This window comes from Pistacia vera, unplaced genomic scaffold (genome assembly GCF_008641045.1).
Source record: "Pistacia vera cultivar Batoury unplaced genomic scaffold, PisVer_v2 Contig929, whole genome shotgun sequence".
NCBI classification, from domain to species: domain Eukaryota; kingdom Viridiplantae; phylum Streptophyta; class Magnoliopsida; order Sapindales; family Anacardiaceae; genus Pistacia; species Pistacia vera.
In genome coordinates this window covers 390,270-407,109 of record NW_022196811.1, presented here as the reverse complement: position 1 = coordinate 407,109, position 16,840 = coordinate 390,270, and the positions used below count along the sequence as shown (strand labels likewise).

Sequence of the window (16,840 nt, the reverse complement as noted above, 5' to 3'; positions counted from 1 at the left end):
GAAATAAAATAATAAAACAAAAGTAAACTCACTTTTAGGTTCATAATGCCAATACCATTCATCTTATCCAATCATTTGTTTATTTAAATAAGGGATATATTGTTAAAATTATCAATTAAAATTTGAGTGTAAAATATCGTTCTTTTTGTTTTTCCTATCTATTCATTATGAATATAACTTTTAAATATTATTATTAAATACATTTTCCACCTCAATTCAAAAATATATAATGACATTCAAGTTAACAACTTGTAAAATAATAAAGAATCGAATCTCATATGGAAGTATGCTTGAGTTTATAGTTAGGCATATCATATGCTTTATATTTAGTTCTTAACATTGTTTTTGGTATTGTTGCTTTTTTAAGTTTTGTTTTGTTTGGGTATCCAAGCAACTTCATGTTTTGCAATCACTCCAAGTAACTTAATGTAAAAAAATTCCACCTTCTCTTTTCTATTTATGTCTTTATAAATTCTCAGTCTCTCACGCAAACTCTATATCTTCTCTCTGTCTCTCTCCTTCGCCTCAGACTCTCAAGTAAGTAATCTCACAGACAGACCATTTTTTTTTTTATTATTATTAAAAAAATCATGGGTTGCAATGATTGATCGAAAGTGTTTTTAATGTTTTTTGGATTGCAGGTGAAGTAATTTAATCTTTACATAATGGATGGAAGTGCGATGGATGTTGTGATAAATGATGATACGAAGCTCCCCTCCCTGTCCAGTGGAAAACAGTCTGTGGCCAGTGCAGAGCGGACTGTGGTTTTAGTTGGGCGTACTGGCAATGGAAAAAGTGCCACCGGGAATAGCATTCTTGGAAGAAGGGCTTTTAAGTCCAGGGCTAGTTCATCTGGTGTTACTAAAACTACTGAATTGCAGAGAACTGAACTCAAAGATGGCCAGATCATTAATGTTATTGATACTCCTGGTATGGTAACTTGGATTTGATTGTACAGTTTACAACTTTTATCTTGTATTTGAAATTTGTTCATCAAATAAACTAATGTGGTGAGTCATTGCAGGACTCTTTGATTTTTCTGCCGAATCTGAATTTGTTGGGAAAGAAATTGTCAAATGTATTAAATTGGCCAAGGATGGTATCCATGCAATCCTTGTAGTTTTCTCAGTGACAAACCGTTTTTCACAAGAAGAACAAGCTGCAGTACTTACCTTGCAGTCTTTGTTTGGAAGAAAAATTGTAGACTACATGATTGTAGTCTTCACCGGTGGAGATGCACTTGAAGAAAATGAGGAAACATTGGAAGAGTACTTGGGTCGCGAATGTCCAGATCCTTTAAAGGTTTCCTTTTTAACTTAAGTTTGGTTTATTAGCCGTGTTGTTTATTTTCTTAAAGGTCTTTGTTTTGACTGACTTTATTTGTGAAGTTCTAGAATCCTCTGAGGTTGGAACTCCCTGGACTATTATGGATCTATAACTTTATATAGGATTTAGCAATCCATGCTTGTCATTGAATCTATATTTTCCATAAATTGACTGGTTTGCTCGTAAGGGACCAGTATTTGCTACATAATTGCAGTTAGCGTTACAAGACGAAACTTTCTTTAAAGCCCGTATGATTGGTTTTTATTCCTTCTTTCCTTTCAGTTGTGAGCACATTTAATATTGTTTTTAAACTATTTTGTGTGGTTAGCATATTTATGCTAGGCTGAACATCTTCAAGCTTTACGATTCTTAAAATGTTCATTAGTCCTGAAAAAAGGTTAATATTTTGTGTGGTTAGCATATTTATGCTATTTTTCACATTTATATTAACATTGTTTCAGAATATTCTTGCTTTGTGTGAAAATCGGCGAGTGCTTTTTGATAACAAGACTATGGATGAAACCAAAAGAGCTAAACAAGTTGCAGAGCTTCTCTCCCTTGTTAACAGGGTCATAGCGCAGAATGGTGGACAACCATACACAGATGAAATATTTGCTGAAGTGAAGGTGAGTTTGTTCACAATTTTGTTTTTTTTTTTTTTTACTCATACAGTTCACATTAAATATGTTGTGAAAAGTTTTTATTTGATATACAAAAGGGGGCTATGAAACATCACGAACAACAAGTGGAGGTTGATTCGCTAAAGGGATATTCAAAACGAGAAATTGCAGTGCTGAAGGCGGAAATAGAAAGATCATATGAAGATCAACTCAAAAAAATTAGTGAGATGGTAATCTTGTTGATCTCTCTTCATTTATTGATTTGTCATGTGTATCTGTAGTCAAATATTCTAAGTTGTATAATTACAAGATGGTAAAGGTGCAATTGTGGCATTTCCCTGTACTTATGCAGAATACCGCCCCTAGAAAGATTAAATTTCTTATACACCTCTTAAGAGGCTTTAACTAACCATTTCATTGAAGAAAACTCTTTTATAAAGCCATATTTTCACATATTCTGATTTAATGACTATAACTAGTTGAATTTTTCATAAAGGTTGTGTAGATATTCTTTTGCATTCTGGCTTTCAATGAATTAAGAAGCAATAAGAGTACCTGCGGTAGTTTGCTCATGTTGAATTTTTTATCTTTATTGTCAAGCATTTTTGTACTGTACTTCCTGTTTTATTACTATTATTTCCCCTTTCCGCTAGTCTAAAATTATAGCATGCCTTGGAATGATCTTGGTAATCAATGAGATCCTATGCAAACATATATTCTTCTATGATTAACAATGGTTGTAGGGTTTCAGGGGTCCTCCAACTACATCAAATTCAGGGATGCCATTTTACTTGGGAATGGTCTCCAGTTGATAAATTTGTCAATGTTTTAGCTAATGTCTTATCTTTTTCATTCATCAATAATATCGAGCAGTATTTGTATTATATTGTTATTTAAGGGCTTAATGGTCCACGTTGATGTTTTTAATAGCTTGAGTTGAAGCTCATAGAGGCAACTAGAAAGCTTGAAAATCAATTGATGGAGGAGCAAGCTGCCCGATTAAAGTTAGAATTGGACGCACAAGACGATCAAGGGAAATCAAACGAGGAAATTCGTAGGCTTAATGAGAATATTCAGAGAGCGAATATGGAGAATAAGCGTCTCCGTGAGAGACTAGAAAAGTGTCCTATTCTTTGAAGAATCTCAATCATCACAGTATGTGCAGTGGCGTAAAGAACACCTAAGATTGTTTTTTCCTACCCTGATGTCAATATGTTCATACTGCAAATATAATATATTCATACATAAATCTATTATATCTTTTATTCTCTATCATGTAAATTTTCATGGTACTAGGTTGAATTGCAGTTGAAACTTATACTAATCTTATCAGCCCGATATATTGTTATACAATAAAGTCAGAAGTAATGGGCCACGGTACTAATCCCCAAAACTAGAAATAAAAAATTTAAAAACCAAAATTTCCTGAAAAATTGGATAACCCTTAAGGAGTGTTTGGTTAGATATACTAATCTTATCAGCCCGATATATTGTTATACAATAAAGTCAGAAGTAATGGGCCACGGTACTAATCCCCAAAACTAGAAATAAAAAATTTAAAAACCAAAATTTCCTGAAAAATTGGATAACCCTTAAGGAGTGTTTGGTTAGAGTTAATCTAAGATTATTAGAGTTATGTCATTTTATATTACTTGATTACTATGTTTGGTTATTCAGTAATATAAGATTCCGATAATTTTGTATTATTAATAATTATTACTGTTTGTAATATTGAAAGTAGGGCTGAAAAAAAAAAAAAAAAACCAAACCAAAAAACTGAATCAAAAAATCAGTTTTTTAAATTAACCGATTCGGTTTTGGTATGGTTTTCAAAAATAATTAAATCAAATTTTCGATTCAGTTAATAGTTTAAGGATAATATTAAACCGGTTTTGAAAAAAAAAAATATCCCTTATTTTTTCCCCAACTTTTTCTTGGTATTGGGTACGCAGAACTGCAGTCTGCTACTCTGCTTCTCTGCGCATTTTCTTGGGTTTGCTTCTCCACGCAAATACTTTTTTTTTCGTCTTCTTTCTCCTTTCACTATTTTCTCTTTCTTGGTCTTCTTTATCCTTTCACTGCTTTCTCTTTCTTTTTTCAGTTTTTCTTCACATTTTCGTCTTCTTCTCTTCTTCTCCTTCACCAATTTCTGTTTCTTTTTCGTCTCCTTCTCCACTTTTCCTTTTCTTTTTCGTCTTCTTCTCCTTTCACTTTTCTTTTTTTTTTTCTTTTTCGTCTTCTCCATTTCTTCTCTTTCACAGCTTTTCTGTTTAGATTTGGATAAGAGGCGAGAAGAGAACACCATGATTGGACTTCAGCCTTCTTCTTCTTCTTCTTCTTCTTCAATGGTTTGGTAAAGCATAATTTTAATTCAAGTAAAAAAATTGGAAAAAAAAATGGGCCAAAGTAGAGTGTGACCGAATTGAGCCGAAAAAAGCAACCCATAATTCATAATTGGGCCAAAAAAATACAGTCCAATATTTAACCGGTTAATTGAACCAAATTTTCAGTTCGGTTCATAACCGATTTTTAACCGAAACCGGATCGGTTTTGTTTCAATTATTTTTTTGAACCGAAAACCGATTCGGTTCAAGCTTTCGATTAATTGGTTTTTTTCATTCATATTATCTCCATTTTCTTAGGTATTGTAATATTATTAAGGTAATCTTTTTTTTTTTTACAATTTTATATCTTATTAATAAAAATTTTGAACAATAATGCCCCTGTTTTATAATCAATTTATATTAATATATCATTTTAATTTTACCCTTGCTCAATTAAGTTTTTGGACAATAATGCCCTTATATTTAAAACAAATTACAAACTACCACTGCCGACAGCGGGCCAACCACCACTGCTAACAGCAAGCCAACCACCACGGACCGCTGTCAGAGGCCCTAAAAATGACTGAGAGTCACTGGGAGGCTACGGAAGGCTTCGATATGGCCGTTTTTGGCCATCAATATTGTCAAAAAAAGGCCATATCAGGCTAGATCTAGCCAAAAATGGCCAGATCTATTCTGGCCTGATATGGTCATTTTCGGCCATCAATCTGGAAAGAAACGGCCATATCAGAGCCTCACGGTCACAGTGAGCTACTCACAGCAACCTTTGGCAACTTCCAGTGGTAGTTTGTGGTGGCGACAGGGGATGGGGGTGATTTTGTCATAAATTATAGTTTTATATAAGCGGGGGTGTTTTAGCTAAATCTGAAATATTGGGGGTTAAAAAATTATTCAAAAACTAATAATAAAAATAATATTATATTAATATTTAAAAAGAGGGCAATTTAGTAATTTAAATAATATACCCACTAATTTATTCGCCCTAACCAAACATATTAATATAACATACCCACCAACTAACCAAACACATTTTTTAAAAGATTCCCAGTGATTTTCAAGGTAATATAAGATTCCAATAATCTAACATTCCTAGTAATCCAACATTCTCTAAACCAAACGCACCCTAAATCATATTCTCTCCCAACCCAAACCATCAAAATTTTTAATTCCCCTGATCAAATCTCTCTCTATCAAAATTCCAATCGACCACCACCATCCGCCCCATCCAAACTGATATTTTGATCAACGAAATTTTTTTTTTTTTTTTTTTTTTTTTTTTGGGGGGTTGAAGATTATGCTACTATTTTTACTATTTGTGGTGGCATTCAAATTAAATCCCAAAAGGTATATTTAATCTCATTTTCCTCTTTGATTTACAGTTTAGTGACTCTGGAACTAATGTTTATTCTCTTTGGAACAAGGATTTTGTTTTGGCTTCGTTGAATTTGAAGAGGAAGTTGCTGTGCAAAATGCAATAGAGGTGTGTATCAGCTTTTGCTGCTGTGACTTGTTTCTTGTTATCCAGTTGTATACTGTATCTTGAGGATATGGTTTTAATGAAATTCATAGATTTTGTTCCACCATGGATGAAACCAAAACAGATTATCTGTGAGTTCCTTTTTGTCTATTTATGATGTTCACCTCTAGTTTTTGGTATTTTACATATATTCTAAACTTTGATGCAATTTTTTGATGTCATAACTGAAAGTTTAAGACTTTAACAAGTTGTTAAAACTAAAGCGGAATAGGTTAACTTGTTCAATTGTGCTCTATGTGTTGGTTTAATTATCATTAACATAACCAAATCATCCATAGCAAAATATAAGGAAAACAACACATTTTTACATGGTTTGACAACTTGTCTACATCCATGGGACCAAGTCTAGAGGAAGCTAAAACACTATGATAAACTTTTTGTGTTCAAATACAAAGTTAAAGATAAGCACGAGTTTCAAAACACTCCCTATTTATGGCAACACTTCAATCTTCACTCTTTGGTTGAACCTCTAGCCATCACAGCAAGCTTCATACCTGAGACCACCTAGTTAGCCTTGAGCTCCTCTCAAGGTTCAACACCGAAGACGCACTTCAGTTCAAAAGCTTGAAACTCCTCAAGCATCAACAAGGAGCAACGTTCCATCCATGAACAAAACAAAGTGTAACCAAGGTATTTATAAGTCTAGTTAAGTATATGAAACCTAATTTAAAACTAATAAAACCTCAAGGAATATGAATAGAACTTTCAGAGGTATATTCAAGCTTGAAATGAAATGCATTGGAAAAGACGAATATAAAGAAACTTGCTCACCAATGCAAGGGGATAGCTAGCCAAAAAGCATTTTACAAGTTTAGCCATTTTGGGAAAGTTTTCACCAAACTTTCGAGGAACCTCTATAAAGCAAAACGAATTTTCTAGTACACCTAATGAGCTAATTACACATGTACATGGACCACTTACACATGTCTCAGATAAGGATAAAATCCTAACATCAAATGGAGACATAACATGTGTTCATAGAATCTGGCTTTCAATTTTTTTCTAAATTTAATAAATATGTTTGAAATTAGAAGATTAAATTCCTAGATTTTGATGTGGGTTTTGATTTAATATTGCTTATGTTCAGGAATAGGTTAATTCGTTGCTGTTTTAAGTTGGGTTTGATAAATTTTGTTTAGTTATTGAGTTAATTTTGAATGAGTTTAAAGAATTGATGAAACTCTCAACTGTAGAGATTTAAGGATTTGGTTTAATTTTAATATATTAGTTAATTGCTTGATCTTTAGAGGATTTGATGAATTTTCATGGGTTTATAAGTTGAATTTTATCAGGTTAGTATAAATGGTTTGGAAAGTCTAAATTATAAGATTTGGAGCTTTGATTTATAGTTGATATTTTGATCTCCCTGATCATATATCTACTATTTTCTAATTGTTGAGTGCTGTGAATGTGTTATATTCTCATTAATTGCTTGTTTCTCGGAAGATGCAGTTCGAGAATTTCTTTTTGATATTTTATTCTATTTAAACATGACAGCAATTGTTCTGCTTGGTTTTGAATTTACAATAAACTATTTTCCTTTGCTTGGGATTGTTTTGTACTTGGTGAATTTTTTTGTTCGTCGAGTGTATTGATGATGTTAAGCTTACTAGTGGCTATAGAATTTAACTTTACCCTGTCACAGTTTGTCTACCCCTTGGCATTGATATTGTGTTAAAACAGTAATCATCAAGGCGTGCACATTTGAGATGCACATTGGATGAAGTAGTTGATAATTTCAAACCTTCATTCTCCATGCTGAAACTGAAACTTCTTCCAATAAGTATACACCATTGGGGAAAGCTTTGCCAATAGGAAAAAAAAATAAAAAAATAAAAAAAATAAAAAAATTAATTAGCCCCCCTGTTTTCCTCTGTTATGTTTTCACAAAGGCCTCACAAATTTCTCTCATCCACATCTTTGGTTATTAAATTATCCGGTCCAATTTTGAACATCATAATGGTACTTTTGCCTTTTGCAATGACCGGAACTACTCTCTAAATTACAAGATGGGAAAATTTTAGTAGTTAAACTACTATATTTTCCTATTCTAATAACTGGAATATTGGTAATCAAGGCAAATTAAAATGGTATGTGCTATACCTCAATCCATACACATATTCATGAACAACAACTAGTAAATCATTTATGATGCATATTCTTTCCTTCAAATTTTTAAGAAATTTGTCTTTTTTTAATTGCTTGTGTTTCGGAGGAAGACGCAATTCCAGGATTCGGATTTCTATATGATATATTCTCCTGCTTGAACATGATAGTAACCATTCTGCTTGGTTGTGAATTTATATAAGTTCTTACCTTTCTCTTAGGATTGTGTTATACTTGGTGAATTTTTTTTATTTTGTTGAGTGTATTGATAATGTGAAGCTTGCCAGTGGTTACAACCTGCAGAATTTAACTTCACCTCAGTACAGTTCACCAAGCCCTTGGTATAAGATCTCAGTGTTAAACATTAGGCTGTTTTGATCACCAATGACTCATGGAGGTAAGATGAATAGAAGGGAGAATATGGGGAAACACCAAGGCATGCGGCTGATTCAACGTTAGAGCATCATGGGTTGCTTTTGATTTTAACTATTTTATTCATCAAAATATAGTTAAAATGCCTGCCACAAATAGCTACACCAAGTCTTGCTAAAATTAAAAGAGGAACTGGGTTTTCAACAACAGTTGAAACCAAGTAACTGTGCTCTTTAATGAGCAAGCAAGAGATTTAAAAAATTTTATGTTTCGTCAATCACAACCTAACATATTGTTAATAATTAAACAAAGATAATAATTCATAAATATTCTTAATTAGATAGATCGATATTATATATGTAACGTTAGCTCGAGTGATTTATGCATGTATCACAATTGATGTCCTATCAAACAGAAGCAGTTGCACATGTATACATAATTTATCTCCTCTCAAACACAAGCGATTTGCGCATGAATAGACAATTTATCTCCTCTCAAAGACAATCAAATACCATCATTACAGTAAAACAAAGTTGATGACTTAATTATGAAAATTATTACTAGGGTAAACTTTTTTAAGTACACACACAATAAATATATAAATATATATATAATATATATATATAAATTATTATATATATTATATATATATATAAAGGATAATTTGAGAAAAGATCTCCTTAACTTTGAAAATGCATTGATAAAATCTGAGCCAAATCAAATTTGAACGTTTCATTGACCCACCAGTCACAGATATTGAATTAGAAGATTGATATATTATAGAAAATTCAAAATATTTATATCCCTATGATAATTTGTTTGATGAGCAAGTTATATCAAATAAGGACATCACGTTTTTGCCTTGGAAAATTCAGTGTGAGGCTTTTCCAAGCAGGAGTGTTTTAGGAGAATGTGGGATCTCAATCCTCTTTTGGATTGTCCTTACACTTAGATTCTCTATTTAGTTATGATTTTACTTCCTTATTTTGAGAATATCTTTAAGATAGTTTGTTTGGTGGGCAAGTTATTTATGTTATTTGATATGGTCAAATTCTAGGTTAGATCAAGTTGAAATTGTCGAAACCTTTGAGTGAGTAGGAGACCAGGTTCTATCTATAAAATAACCTTGGAGATCTTACCATAAGCATTGAGTTAATAAGGAAAAAAAACACAGATCGAGAAAGAGTTGAGTTGAATTAAGTGACAGATGGGTTCTGTGTTGCGTTCAGAAAATGTTTGTCCTCATGCAATTTGTGTTCCATTCACAGGTGAACGCCACGTACTTCCGATGCTTAAACTAGCAAAACTTTTGCACTACAGAGGCTTCCACATCACCTTTGTAAACACAGAGTTTATCCATAGTGTTCTACTAAGAACCCAAGGCCCTGACTCTCTCAATGGCTTCTCCACTTTCCGTTTCGAGACCATCCCCGATGGCATCCCTCCTTTTGATATTTAGTCTAAACTTAACATTGCCTCTCTCTGTGCTTCAATAAAGAAATCTTTCTTGGCTCCCTTTAAAGATCTTCTATCTCAACTTAATAACACATCTAAGTCAAACGTTCCTCCAGTCACTTGCATAGTATCTGATTACATTATGAGCTTCACTCTTAAAGCTGTTAAAGAGTTAAATATTCCCAACGTTCTTTTATGGACAGCCAATGCTTGTGGCTTCATGGGTTACAGGCAGTTTCGAAATTTAAAGTGTTGTAATTCTAGTCTCACTAATCCTAATTAACTTCCAACACAATCAATCAAAGAACGCAAAAAGAAACAGATCAACATACAGTATTTACCGTGGTTTACTTGTTCAAAATTGAACAAGCTACGTCCACGTTGAGATGGATGCTCGCTGCACTAATATTAGTATCACCAATGATTACAATACACCAATCGATCTCCCCTTACAACATTCACTATCAAGAACTACTCAGACTTCAACCCAATACCTGTAAATCTACAACCCAAACAGAGAACTCCAAACCTGATTCTTAACACCACAATGAAAAACAACTTTAATGGACAGATTAACTACAAATTTACACACACAAAGAGAAGCCCTATTCTTGAATCCTAACGAAGAAATTTGGGGAAGCTTTCGATTGAGAGAGAGACTGTCTATCGAGAAAGAGAGAGATTGCAGCTTTTATAGGTTTGACCAGTCTTTAGTTTTCATTTGTTAGATTACTTAAAAACCAACGGTCAAGTTGCGGAGTGAATTTAAGCCAATACAACGGCGTATAAGGCTTCACATATAACAATCTCTACCTTGAAGCCTTATTCTTTCCTCAAACAGCAACATACAGGTGCAGCAAGCTTCTCACATACTCTTTCTTAGCTCTATGAAATTAGTTGATGTGAAGGAGGTTTAAGTAGTGCTTGGACTTTGCAAAAGTTACAACTTTTGTTCCCATATCAGCTGGGTTCTCTTCAGTTGGTATTTTCAGCAGATTCAGATTCCCTTTTGTGATTTGGTCTCGAAGAAAGTGGTACTTCACATCCACATGCTTTGTCTTCTCATGATATACAGGGTTCTTGCTTAGATGAATGGCACTTTGATTGTCAGAATACACAATCACAAATCCATCCATCAAACTTGCCTCTTTCAAGATCCCTTGTATCCATATTGTTTCCTTGAATGCATCAGTCACTGCCACATACTTCGCTTCTATTGTGGACAGTGCAACCAATGGTTGGAGTTGTGATTTCCAACTGATGTAGTTTCCTCCTAAGGTGAAGTAGTAGGCTATAGTGGATTTCCTTGAGTCTCGATCACCTGCCCTTTGAGTAAAGCCCTTTGCCACCAGTCTGGCTTTGAATCTTGGAGGATCTAAGCTTGTTATGGCTTCCTTTAATTTGTAGAGACATTTGCAGTCTATTAGTTTCTAGTCAGCTGGTTTTTGGACCAGAGACTAGGTTCTATTCTATTTTAGGGACATCATTTCCTCCTTCATCGCTTCCAGCCATTTGTTTCTATCTTTGGAGCTCATAGCTTCTTGGTAGGTTTCAAATTCAGACCTTAGTGTCTCTACCCTAGCAACAAGGGCATTGTAGATTAAATCAGCATAGCTATACCTATTAGGGGGCCTTATCTCCCTCCTAACTTTGACTCTCGCTAACTGGTATTCTACCATGTTATCATTTTAGACTTCATCACTGTTTTCAGGTTGTTCCTCTTCTTCATCTTGGTCCCCATTATTTGGCAGTGTGCGACTTTGTGGTTCAGTGGCTTCAGGTTGTTCAAAATGTTCTGTCAGGCTTGGTGGCTCCACCTCAAACTGAGATCTCTCTATTTGATCAAGCATTTCAGGATCTGTCCTTGGCTTACCTGCATTGTCATTAGAAACCTTGCAAGGAAACATGGTCTCATTAAAGACTACATCCCGACTGATTATAACCCTAATCCCTAGTGCATCCCTCTCCCACAACCTGTAGTCTTTGATCCCTTTTTGATACCCTAAAAAGACACATTTAAGGGACCTAGGCTCTAACTTACCTTCTCTAGTGTGTGCATATGTTGCACACCCAAAGACCCTTAGGTGGTTGAGATTTGGTCTCCTTCCTGGCCATCTCTCTTTTGGACACTTAAAGTGTATTGAACTTGATGGGCTCCTATTAATCAGATAGGCTACAATGGTTAGAGCTTCTCCCCAGAAAGTTTTGGGCAGACCAACAGTAAAAAAAAGGCACCTTACCCTTTCTAAGAGAGTTCTGTTCATCCTCTCTGCAACCCCATTCTGTTGTGGGGTTGCCCTGACAATCCTATGCCTTAGTACCCCTTGATTGACACAGTAAGTATCGAATTCTAGGTTACAGAACCCCAACCCATTATTTGTCCTAAGTGCTTTGACTCTTCTATCTAACTGGGTTTCAACCAGATTTTTCCATCCTTTGAACTTAGTCAAGGCTTCGTCCTTAGTCTTGAGAAGGTATACCCATACCTTCCTACTATAGTCGTCAGCAATGGAGAGGAAGTACATGTTCCCTTCATGTGACTTGACCTTTTCTAGGCCCCAAAGATCAACATGTACATAGTCTAAGCAATTTTCAGCAAGGTGAGTTCCTTTTGTGGAAACTCATCCTGTGCTGTTTCCCAAGGATACATGTTTCACAGAAATTTAAAGCAAACACAAGATCATTACCAAAATAACCCTGTTGTTTCAATGCATTCATGCCATTTTGGCCTATATGGCCCAATCTCAAATGCCATTTCTCTGCAGTAGATATATTAATGGAAAGTAAGGCAGAATTAAGTACATCATGGTAGTATTGCCCACACAAGATATAAAAACCATTCTTCTTAACACCCTTAATCAACACATTCCCATTTTTATACACTTCCAGGCAACCATTTTGTGCTTTATAGGAACAACCAGATTCATCTAGGGTTCCAAGTGAAATTAGGTTACATTTCAGTTCGGGTATATACCTAACCCTAGTGAGCAGAACTAACTTACCATTATTCAGCCTTATGGTTATGTCACCTATTCCTTGAACCTCACAAGAGTGATTATTGCCCATGAATACTATTTCTTGTTCCCCAGTTTTAAGTCTTTGAAACGAATTTCTGTTTGGACTCATGTGGAAGGTACAACCTGAGTCTAGCACCCACTCATTACTTCTAGATGTATTGGAAATAATAAGAGCTTCAAATATTTCTATGTTACTACTTGTGCTAGCTAGATTGGTTTCTATACTGGCTTGTTTGTTCTTTTTAATCCATTCATAACAATTCTTCTTAAGGTGCCCTGTTTTGTTACAGAAAAAACACTTCCTAAATTCACCCTTAGATTTCCCATTACCCTTACTAGTTTTTCTATTTTTAGAGCCCACATGTCTTTGAGAATTCTTTCTAGTTTCTTTACTAGATTGTCCAGTATCGAATTTCCCTTTTACAAATAGATTACTACCATTACGTTTTTTAATCTTTAATTCTAATTCCTTAGATTTTAACCCAGAAACTATCAGCTTCACACTAGGTACAGTTCCACTATACTGAAGGGCATTCTTTACCACTAAGTATTCCTCTGGTAGGGAATTCAACAGGATCATGGCTAGGCTGGAGTCTCTTAGTTCTTGGTCAGTACCTTTTAAGGTTAGGGTCATTATTAGGAATTCATCCAAATTTTCATCTAAAGATTTTGCTATGTCCATTTTATATGAAAACAAAGCACTTTTTAGAAAAGCTAAATTAGGGGCGGACTTAAGAGCATATAAAGATTCGAGTTTACCTTAGAGGGGAATTGGAGATTCTACGCCATCCACCTTCCGAAGCACGGTCTCGAACAGGTTCATGATGATCAAGTTATACGCTTCTTCGTCCACCTCTGCCTTCTTCTTTAGCTTTTCTTCTGGCCATTTGGTGACATCTTTCTCCAGTGCAATTCCCACCTTGTTGTGGGATAAGAGGGCCCTTATCTTCTTTTTCTAGGTGTTGAAATCTATCTTCGCACCATATTGGGAGATTTCCATGCGCATGATACTCATAATTTGAGTTTAGAGGCAAACCCTAAGAAATCAAGATTGTGTTCTATGGACTCGATTTACTGAGGATTTTAGGGGATTCTAGCTGTGTTTGGAACTCTAGGACTCTTAGAACTAATTAATCGAAAAAAGCCCCAAAAATTTTGAAACCCTAGAATAAAATTCCTAAATCAAGAAACTCTAGAATTTCAATTTGTTTTTGAGGAACCCCAAACTCGGCTCTGATACCACTGTTGTAATTCCAATCTTACTAATCCTAATCAACTTCTAACATAATCAATCAAAGAACACAAAAAGAAACAGATCAACACACAGTATTTACCATGGTTCACTTGTTCAAATTGAACAAGCTATATCCACGTTGAGCTCCAGAATATGGATGTTCGCTGCACTAATATTAGTATCACCAACGATTACAATACACCTGTCGATCTCCCCTTACAACATTCACTATCAAAAACTACTCAGACTTCAACCCAATACCTGTAAATCTACAACCCAAACAGAGAACTCCAAACCTAATTCTCAACACCACAAAGAAACACAACTTTAATGGAAAATTAACTACAGATTTATACACACACAGAGAAGCCCTATTCTTGAACCCTAACGAAGAAATTTGGGGAAGCTTTCGATTGAGAGAGAGATTGTCTATCGAGAAAGAGAGAGACTACAACTTTATATGTTTGACCAGTCTTCAGTTTTCATCCATTAGATTACTTAAAAACCAACGGTCAAGATGCAGAGTGAATTTAAGCCAATACGATAGGGTATAAGGCTTCGCATATAACATAAAGAAAAAGGTTTGTTCCCTCTCAAAGGTGATAACCTATAATATTTCTTTCATTGTTTGTAGTTTGAAAAAAATTTGTACTGATTTTACCTTTTCTTTTTTATTTGCAGATCCCAGTTATTTGACAAATGGGTTTTTCGATACTGCAATTGATTGGATACCCGGTATGGAAGGCATTAGATTACAGGACCTACCAACTTTATTCAGATCTACTGACGTGAATGACAATAGCGGTAAATATCTGCATGGACGGAATGGAGAATGCTTCTAACGCATCTGCAATCATTTTCAATACCTGTGATGATTTAGAGCGTGAGATTTTGGAAGCACTTTCTTCCACTTTTCTGGGTATCTACAGTATTGGTCCACTTCAGCATCTTCTGAATCAGGTGCCAGATGATAAAGCTCTTAGTTTCATAGGATTAAACTACTGGGTCGCAGAACCAAGATGTATGGAGTGGCTCGATTCAAAGGAACCAAACTCTGTCGCCTATGTTAACTTTGGGAGTGTGACTACCATGACAAAACATCAACTTGTTGAATTTGCTTGGGGTCTTGCAAATAGCAAGAAAACCTTTTTATGGTAATTAGGTCTGATATGGTAGAGGGTGAATCAACCGTTCTTCTTCAGAATTTTATTACAAAAACCAAAGAAAAGGGTTTCTTGGCAAGTTGGTTTTGCCAAGAAAAAGTTATAACTCACCCAACAATTGGAGGCTATCTAACGCACTGTGGTTGGAATTCTACGATGGAAAGTTTGTGTGGTGGCATGCCTATGATATGTTGGCCATTCTTTTCTAAACAGCAGACTAATTATTGGTTTTCAAGTACTAAGTTGGATGTTGGCATGGAATTAGAATCTAATGCTGACAGATTTGAAATTGAAAGAATTTTGAGAGAATTGATGGATGGAGAAAAGGGCAAACAGATGAAGAAGAAAGTGAAGGTTTTGAAGCTGGAGAATTCTAAGGAAATGTAGCTGTTATGTTAGGTCACACACACACTCAAGAATGTTTCACACGGGAATTAACTTTCATTGAACAGAAATGCTGAATATAAACATGGTTTGCACTGCAGTTACACCTACTCTGCAGCAGACTTAAAATCAAAATTTAAACAGCCATACTTTACTAACAACTACAAACACATCACATTACATCTGCACCTAATCAACAGCAGATTTCTAGCTGAATTCACCTAAGATAAACATTATAAAAACAAAGAAATGCTGGTGCATTACAGTAGAAACTAACAGCAACAGAACACCAGATTTTTGCCGCCAGAATATGCAGCTCCAGTATTGCAAAAAAGTAACCAACTTCCTGAGTTTCCAGCATAATATCATCTTGATCAATAGAAAGCGATGGAATGGAAACTATTGGCAGAAAAGGCAACTACGGCTCCTAATGGATCATCTTACAAGAATTTTGAGCAAGTGATTAACAAAGCTCTTTCAAAATCTAGAAATAATTATGAAGATTGATATATTTTGTTACCAATAAATTTTGTGATGTAGCACAACCTAATGTTATTGGGGCCGTGCTATGTAAGTCCCTCACATATGATCTTTTTTTTTTTTTTTTTAATAAGTTTTCTAACCATTTTGAATTTAATACCTGTTTTAGTTGATAGATTATTATTTATTTCATATTATGCAATCCATCTTCAGGATTTTAATTATAAATTTTATTATTTAACTGTGGTATAGTTTGAGTATGGAAGGAGGAATTTACACACTTTAGATAGGCATGGATTACCCAAAAAAAAAAAAAAAATCATAAATGCAATACTAGGTCCAAACATAGAGACATTTGAATCACAAAGTTAGCTATTCAACACGCATTTAATATTCAGAGTTTGACAGACATAAACTAAAACTGGAGAGCCTAACAACATACCCGGTCTTTTCTAGGTAACTAATTAAGGACAAAATTATACATATAACAAAGAAACAAATATTGTTCCTAAGGGTCAAAAACAGTGTCCCTGTTTTCTAAACAAAATGAATTATAGTGTCCCTGTGCCTATCTACCCTTTCCATTTTATTGCCTCTTGACTCTTGGATGTCCATTTTCCATTTTATTATTCATAGTGAAGTGTTGAGACACAAGGAAGAAACCTCTCAAACAGTCAAACTTTTCATTTCCCGAGTCTTTTTCTTCTTTTCCCAAACTCCCCTAATTTCTCTTTCATTTTTTATTTATCTAAAGAGTCATACAATTTCTTCCAGTTGGCAATAAGTTGAGAGTTGCATTGA

The 16,840-nt window shown here is 34.6% G+C and overlaps 1 protein-coding gene and 1 pseudogene across 1 annotated transcript; both read left to right on the top strand.

Moving 5' to 3' along the window:
• The first annotated feature begins 665 nt into the window (after positions 1–665).
• On the top strand, positions 666–3,083 carry LOC116120216 (immune-associated nucleotide-binding protein 9-like). Its single transcript, XM_031406162.1, has 5 exons — positions 666–930; positions 1,025–1,302; positions 1,788–1,952; positions 2,045–2,176; positions 2,877–3,083. The coding sequence occupies exons 1-5, from the start codon at positions 666–668 to the stop codon at positions 3,081–3,083; spliced, it is 1,047 nt and encodes a 348-aa protein (XP_031262022.1).
• Positions 3,084–9,513: 6,430 nt separating this feature from the next.
• Positions 9,514–16,066, top strand: LOC116120215 (annotated as a pseudogene).
• Positions 16,067–16,840: the final 774 nt, after the last annotated feature.